This window comes from Scatophagus argus, chromosome 21 (genome assembly GCF_020382885.2).
Source record: "Scatophagus argus isolate fScaArg1 chromosome 21, fScaArg1.pri, whole genome shotgun sequence".
NCBI classification, from domain to species: Eukaryota; Metazoa; Chordata; class Actinopteri; family Scatophagidae; genus Scatophagus; species Scatophagus argus.
In genome coordinates, this window is record NC_058513.1 from 14,919,828 (window position 1) to 14,927,921 (window position 8,094).

General features: G+C 46.7%; 1 protein-coding gene across 2 annotated transcripts; it reads right to left on the reverse strand.

Annotated features, from left to right (window-relative positions):
* Positions 1–2,815: 2,815 nt before the first annotated feature.
* LOC124052237 (suppressor of cytokine signaling 3-like) lies at positions 2,816–7,903 on the reverse strand. Of its 2 annotated transcripts, none has more exons than XM_046376246.1 (3): positions 7,757–7,903; positions 5,618–5,969; positions 2,816–5,510 (listed from the first exon to the last, which is right to left on the reverse strand). In XM_046376246.1, exons 2-3 carry the CDS (start codon positions 5,744–5,746, stop codon positions 4,959–4,961), a joined length of 681 nt encoding a protein of 226 aa, XP_046232202.1. In that variant the 5' UTR covers positions 5,747–5,969; positions 7,757–7,903; the 3' UTR covers positions 2,816–4,958. The 2 variants fall into 2 exon arrangements, with proteins under 2 accessions (XP_046232202.1, XP_046232200.1); XM_046376244.1 differs by lacking the exon at positions 7,757–7,903 and adding an exon at positions 6,797–7,123.
* Between the last annotated feature and the right edge of the window lie 191 nt (positions 7,904–8,094).

Consider the following 8,094-nt stretch of genomic DNA (forward strand, 5'->3'; position numbering starts at 1 on the left):
TACCTCGCAGGTCATCAAAGGTTGTTTTCTTCGTTGTCTCACAGCCAGTAACACAGCACGGACGCGCCCATCCTTCAGGCTGTCCAGGTGTTACAGGAAAACCATTTCAGTGATGACTTGAGTGAAAATGAAGTTAGTCACACAATGAGTTTCAAATGCGGTAAGGAGGGGTGGTGGGGGTAGTCAGATTAGAAAAATAACGCGGTTTGAACGTGTGTGTGGCTGAATGTGTCACAGTGAACTGGTCAGCGGTTACGGGTGAAGTCTTCACAGGCTTGTGCGCACACACACACACACACACACGAAAATATACACGCGCACGCACAGGTTTTTGAGTGCATTTAACTATACTTCCCATATGGTTTTTATTGATCCGTGTCCCTGTTATACCCCCGCTCCCTCTCCTCCTCTCTGTCTCCGTATGTGCGCTGATGGTGAAGGAATGATGGAATGCTGGAGGGTAAATCTCTGGTTTCCTGGAAGCTGGTCGGCTTTATCAGAAGCGGCTGTGACAATACTGGAGCTGACGTGCCAACCAAACGTCTTTCCTATAAGCACCCGATCAGCCAACAAAAAGCCTTCCTGGAAGAAATAATCAGCAAACCGGAGGCCCTTCCTGGAAGACCACTGTGGATTGCTCGTTGCGGGGCATATGCGTAACCCTTTAATATTCTTTCCACCTTCTACACTTGACAGCGCTGACACTGGCATGAGCTCAAAAAATGAAATGCATGAAGAAAAAGAAAAAGAAACCATTAATAACACTCAGATCAGATAAACCAGACAGGACATCATTCAAACCGGCTCACGTTTTAAATATTGCTCAAACGTTGCTCGGCTTGTTTCCTCGTGCTGCGTTAAAACACAACAGTGAAGCTACAGGAAGAGGCAATGCCCAAACCTTGGTCTGAATGTTTTGATTGTTAGCTGGATTTAAAAAAGAGAGAGAGAGAGAGAGAGAAACAACAAATCCAAAGCGAGCTCAGTTGTTTCGAGAGCCGGGAGTTGTGTTTGGCCCGGGACTCTGTTGACAACTGTTGAGCCGGACACAGCAAGTCATTACCCGAAAAAATGAATCATGGTGGAAAGACTTTCTGTGAGAGTGTGAGATTCACGAGAGGAGCGAAGGACACAGGCAAAATATTCCAGCTCCGCTAACCAGGCAACTATGGGGAACATAAAATGAGTCATAGTGAGCTGAGCTGGCTTATTTAGACAATGTGTGTGTGTGTGTGTGTGTGCAAAACTGGATTATTCTGGTTGGATTTTGGGAAGGACGCTCACTCATTTCTGTTTGTCTCTTGAACTACGTCAGTTTTGTCTATAATTGCCCATTGCTCAGTCTTCCTCTCATAAACAAATAGTGTCACCCACCTACATTCACACACACACACACACACACACACACACATACACACACACACACACACACACGTTTTTTCCTCAAAGTGTCATAGCAAAATAAAGAACCTAAGTTTTTGAATCACTGTAATTACCTGTACTGAGGTAACATGTATTTGTCTCACTTGTCACTCACCCAGCGATCTGTGGCTGGCTCATATCCAGTATCCAGATGTGTGTGTGTGTGTGTGTGTGTGTGTGTTATATTAATGACAAAACTGTCAACAATTCAGTTTCACATCACATTTCTGGTTGTTTTTGCCTGAACTTGATACTCTTGCTGCAAAATTTTGCTTTTTTGTAAAAAAGACGGAGTCCTCCCATCCCTCTCTCTTACGCAAACACACACACACACACACTCTCTCGCCCTCTCAGTGTCTCTCTCCCCCTCTCTTTCTCTTGCCCAGACCCAGACACCTCACTCACTCTTTCTCATACGCACACTATCACCAGTCAAGCCGTAAAAAGTCAACTCAATTAAAGTGCCTCATTTCCTGGAAGCCAGCCTCAGACAGAACAGTAGGTATGCAGGGAATGGGAAGTCTCTCTGTGTGTGTGTGTCTGTGTGTGTGTGTGTGTGTGTGTGTGTGTGTGTGTGAGAGAGAGAGAGAGAGAGAGAGAGAGAGAGAAATGAAGAAATCCACCTCTTGCTTATTTTTTACCAACAGCAAACTAACACACACTCTACTGGCTGCACACTAAAACCACAGACCGTCATAAATCTCCTCCGCGTGGACCCTCTCACCTATTTGACCTTGCACGCACACACACACACATATATATATGTATATCTACACACACACACACACACACCACACACAATCTCTCTCTCTCTAGAGGACACCATCCTCTCTTAGCCCCTTAGGCAGGATGTATAAAACCCTGCTGCATTCCTTTCCAGTTAAGTCCAGCCCAAAGTGAGCTTTCTACACAGTAACTGCTGTGTCAAAGTGTGTGTGTGTGTGTGTGTGTGTGTGTGTGTGTGGTGTTAACACAACTGAGTGCTTCTGGGAATCCCTTTGTTATCGTGTGTTGTGTACATCTGCGGAGCATTTCTGACAAAACCGTGCCGCCGCCCCTTCCTATACATTCTCTGATGCCTATGGAATTTACCCACAATCCCCCGGCAGAGAAAACAAGAAGTGATGATTGCAGTAGTTTTAACCCCATGATGAACGCGCACTCGTCATTGCGCTGCTCGCAGCCCGGTCCAGCTCTGTAGAGAGCCTGAATAAACCCTGCTTTGTTTGACTAGGAAATCCCATTTGTCAGTTAATAATCTGGCTTTGCAGGAATACAGACTGCCTTACAATGAATTACGGTAAGTTCGAGCCAGTCAATATTGACTCAGTGAAGCAAGAGAGAGAAAAGAGGAGACACAAAAAAAAGTGAAGCAACACACAGGGCAAATGCATTGACTTTTGTAAAAATAGTGCTCTTTAATATAAATTATTGAAATATTTTAGAAATATAAATATGTGCAAGGTTCCTTTTCATTTATGTTTTGTTTTTTTTTTCTGTAATGCTTTGTCATTTCAGATATTACAGCTTGTATTGTTGCCAGACTAGTGGCCAGCCTTTTGCACTAGAGTCTTTATAAAAGACAAATGATCGACATACACGTGCGGTCCACCGCTGCAACACATGTAAGAACTTGGTGTTGATGTGAGAAAATACAGACTGAGATTTGACAAAAAGAAAAAGTATGGATCACTGTGGTGTATTTCAGTGCTCTTGTCTCCGGCGGCCACATGAGATCACAGCATGTTCAGGATGTGAAAAGGCTACCACTCCAATATGGATCACAGGTAAATACGAGCACTGGTCAAACACAGTCAAGAAACAAACAGTTTTGATCAAATCCGAGTCTTGTACTTTGTTTTACAAAAGGCTTGTTTTTTGTTTTTTTGTTGTTTTTTTTGTCTTTTCTTTAAAGAATCACTTTAAAAGAAGTCTTGCGGTCCCTTGACATTCAGACAGACAAACCCAACTCCGGCTTCAGAGGTAACGATGGAAGGTCGGTGGGGCGAGAAACCCTTTCTGAAGGTACAGGGATTAAGGAGTCCACGTAACTCCTCTCTTATCTCCTTCACGAGAGGAGGGAACAAACAGACACTCAAACACACCAGCACAAAAAGAAATACGTTCGAGATGATAATGTAAAGAAGAAATCATTGCGAGAGGATTCAAACTCTTCGTTTTCTCTTGGGGGCTTCTGAGCAAACCTGGCTTTATATTTACAGGAGCTGCGTCCTGTTGAGCTGGACTATTTCCTCTAAGGCTGGGCCCTCAATCACATCAGTGTTTTTGTTTAGCTGTATACCAGTATGTCTCCTCCCCCTTCTCCCCCACCCGAGCCCCCCCCCCCCAGCTCTCTGTCCTCTTCAGTTTCCCTTTCCTAATCCCATTTCCCGCTCTTCTCCTTCTCCTTAGTCCTCGTTCTCACCCTCCCCCGGTCTCTTGGATCGTCGTGGTTGTCATTCCCCAAAGAGCTTTACAGTGTCGCTGACATTTTTCCAGCCAGTCTGGATAAAAATAAGATCTGCTGTTTTGTTTGGTCCTGTGCCAGGGCTTTTGTCTCAGTATCAAGCTTTTGTCTCTGCAACAGAAGTCTGTTTTCTGTCACTGTCAAAGTGCACATGCGACTCAGAAACAAAAAAAGGGGGGGGGTTGCTAACAGAGGAGAAGCAAGAAACAAACAGGAGAAGAAGATGCTTTGTAATGCTTCTTCTCCCCCGTCTTGTTCCCACGCTAACAGAACCTACGTGTGTGTGTGTGTGTGTGTACCTGTGTGTGTATGTGTGTGGCTGTGTGTGAGTGTGTGTGTGCACACAGCTAGCATGCATGACCACCCCACTCCCCTCTATGAGGCAACATTTGCGGGAAGCAGCAATGGAAATGTGTGCGCCACCACAACACACACACACACACACTCTGAGACAAACAAATGCTGTACGTTCTCGGCGTCGGACTCCTGCTTTGGACTATGCCTTTTCTCTGTTACTCCTCCTGCATTCACCCCCTCTAAGCCTTTCTGTTCGTTGCCTTCTTTTCTTTCTTTCTGTCCAGTGAACCAAAGTGCTGTAAATGTCAGGCTTCCAGAGGAGACTTTTTAAGCAGATTAAACCCACGGGGATCACGGGCGGCATATTGATCAAATCGTTGCGGTCATTGTTAATATCTACCAATCAGGTTAATCTTCTACGAGGCTCTTCTCTGCGTCTGAGTCAGTCATAGGAAACCTTGACCTCTGACCTCTGGCTTCATCTGCAAGTCAGGACGGACAAAGTAATAGTTGGTTACCCAAATCACACTCCCCATCCCAGACCCCAGGTCAGCGGGAGACTCTAGATAGACGACGTCCATCAGTGTTGAAACAGAGCAGGGACCAGCTGATTCTGTTCTCAAAAAAAAAAAAAACTGACCTCACACTGGCATCTAAGGCTAACTCTGGTCGGTAGGTGATGGCGCACAAAATCACATGGGTGCTGAGAACTGGTCTGCGCCGTCCTCCAGGCACCCGGTCCATGTTGTGGAACGTCTGTAGTCCCTGTCAGTCATATAGGAGCATCGTACTCCTCCAAGAAGTCTCTAAGAGTGTGCGGCAGCTGCTCGGCTCGCTCCGACGCCCCCAGGCTGTTCAGGGTCCTCCTGCACATGTGCTGCAGGGACGAGAGAGAAGTCAAGTGGGGCCGTCGCAATTCCAAGGGAATCCTTTCTCCGCCGGTGTGGATCAGATATACGCTGCGTCCCTTCATTTCTGCCTCTCCTGAATCGCCCCCACACGCTCCATCTCTGCTCCTTCCTGCGTCCGGCCCTTTGCCCATGTAGTGCGCTATGAGCTTCAGTACGCAATCAAACTGCGGGGGCTCTTGGGTGTTTTGGGGGTCCGGCTGTAAGAAGAAGCCACCTCCTTCGCTGTGGATGCGCAGGTTCTTGGTCCCTCGGGCCGTCTGGACTGAGAGAGTGAAGAAGTGGTGGTGGTCCGAGGAGTCGCGGATCAGGAAGGTGCCGGGCGGTTCAGAGCGCAGCATGGAGCTGGCTTCCCGGCCCCCCACAGCACCCCAGTAAAACCCACTCTCCTGTAGCTTTCGCAATGCACGCATCACCTGAAACAGGTAGAAAACTCCACATCATCATGTGTTATCAGCCAGCGTGAATGAGTAGACTTCAATAATACACTCTGCTACGTCTCTAAAAACTCAGGATGACTGACCTGCTGGTAGTGTGCATGCGATCTAAAGGGCTTGAAGTGATGCGGGGTAAAGTTCGACCCCTGAACCCTGCCCTCCGGAGGGGTCACGCTGCTCATGGCGAGGGGGCTGCGTCCGCTGAAGGTTACCATGGCGCCATGGCCCCCTGCCTCTGCCCGCCGGTCGAGAGGCAGGGGGCCTGGTACAGGAGAGTCGAGGTGGACAGGTGGGAAGGAGTTTGGGGCAGAGGGAGAGGAACAAGAGGGGTGGGGGGACTGGGGTGAGGGTGGCGGGGTCACACACCGGGTCCAGGGCCCCGGGGCAGAGGAGTCTGATGCATCCAGAGAGGGGCTGGGAGAGAGCACCTAAACACAGCTGAAGAGGGGGAGTACAGATTAGACCATCTATATATAGAGCGATGCACACATGCAGAAGCGGAGCTACACCGACGCAACAGTCTGAGTCTTAGTCATTCATAAACATGGACATAAATAAATGACCACTTTGCCACACTGGTGCTCTCGGTTTACCCCCATAAAATGCAGTTATGGCGGCTGTGACAAATGCATAAGGCAAGACTGGGCAGCCAGCAGGCAGGTTATATTTAGTTCAAATGAATCCTCTCGTACTCGCACTGAGCCTCCCGTTGCTGCTGCTGCTTCTGCACCGCGCAGCCAGACAGCAACTGGATCCTGATCGCTTTCAATTGTCTTCGATCGGGCGTACCGCAACAAGGGATTTCAGAAACGGGGTCACTGTGAAAGAGTCCGGCGCGCTTTTTCCTCCCCCCACTCTTTCACTAAATAACTCCCCTATTCCCCGCGACACAGAGGCCCCATTCTCCGGTTTCGCTGCGACTGAAAAAGGTGTCCCGTCTGGTCTGGTTTGCTCTGATCCCCTGTAGGCTTGAGAATTAGCGTCGGCTTCACCGGACAGTGCGGAATGGCGGCTGGAGCAGGACGCTTCAGAACCGCTACAGAGCCGAGTCAGTCCACTATTCACATTATAGCAAAGCTTCCTAAAAAAAAAAAAAAATTACACTTGCGTCCCGTTTGGCTGCACTGCACCAAAAAGCCCAAGCAGCTGAATAACATCTGCTGTCATTTAACCTGCACTGCAAGCCGAATCTTTTCTGTCATTTCGTCTACTTGAATGATGTTTGACAGGCCACTTTCTGTGTCTTTTCAGTCTTTTTAACTTACCTTGCGGATATGTTGAGTCCCGCACCGCCGCCGCTCGTCGCCAAAGGAAAATCTATGCAAACTACCCGAGAGTAGTGCTAGATAAATTTTTAATTCAGGCATTAAAATCCAACAAAAAGTATCCAGAAATGTGTGTGGGTTTCTTTCCTGAGCGGAGGAATGTGGCGACGGTGATGTGTGCCGGGAGAAATCCCGTCCGTGTGTGGAGAGGTTATTGGAGGTTGTTTCCAGTGAGTAAAGCCGATGTTCGTAAGGCTCCGCCTCCTCCGTTCAGAGGTTCTTCCAGTAAACACACGCACGCACACTCGCGCACGCACGCACGCACGCAGAGAACAGACGCACGTTCTCGCGCTCCCTCTTGGCAGATTGCCAATAAATAATCAGCGTGACCTTTGCCGGGCCGTTTCCTGGTACTGGTGGGTTCCCTTGTTGACAAGGTGAAACAGTTTAAAGCTCGACACACGGCACGATACGAAATTATAATCTGTGAAATTGTTAAATTTTAAGGAGGATGCAGGCGGGACTGACTGATCTATGTAATCTATAGAAGAATAACTGTATATAGTGTGGGGTAAAAGTATGCATTGATCTTTATGGGTGTCATATTAATATAGATCTATAATTTAATTATTAATGTGTAAGAAGCAATTTCATGTGCTTGTTAGTCAAAGAGGAGATATAGCCTAGTAATTTTATATACTGTTTATATAAAAACATGTTTAATTAGGTAATAAATAAACATAGTGGGGTAAGGTACATATTTAACTCTAAGCATTACACGTGGTCAGTAATGTGCAATGTGCTGTGTATAGCTTTTGAGTGCTATAATTTTTAATTGGTTATTTCACTTAAATAGTTAATCAATTTCCTGTAGTCTCTCACTCTGTGCTGCCGTAACAAGTTAATTTATCTCGCTGAGGAGCAATAAATAAATAAATAAATAAATAAATAAATCCGTACCCGAAGAGAGTCAGAATATCCATTAAAGATCGGGGCTTCACAAGTGCAGCTCATTCATTTCCTTCTCCCCGTCTTCGCAGCAGGATGGATGATTAACATTTTACCTACTACAGCTGGCTAATGTTTAAAGATAAAGTCCCTCAGGTCCTCGTGTCATGTCAGGAAGCATCTGGCTTATTGTAAGTGCTCTTGAGCAATAACCAGTTATGCTAATCCACCGCCTAGAAATACTGACCTTAAATACTCTAATATATAGAAAATAAGTCCTGCACTTAAAATCAAAAGTGCGTGTGTATTATCAGTAAAAAAAGTATTTTAATGTGGTGTGTATTGTTTTG

Excerpts from the sequence above, each read along its gene's own strand:
- LOC124052237 (XM_046376246.1), bottom strand. The coding sequence starts at position 5,746 with ATGGTAACCTTCAGCGGACGCAGCCCCCTCGCCATGAGCAGCGTGACC. Across the intron at positions 5,511-5,617 it reads CGCATGCACACTACCAGCAG|GTGATGCGTGCATTGCGAAA; the intron begins GTCAGTCATCCT and ends TACCTGTTTCAG.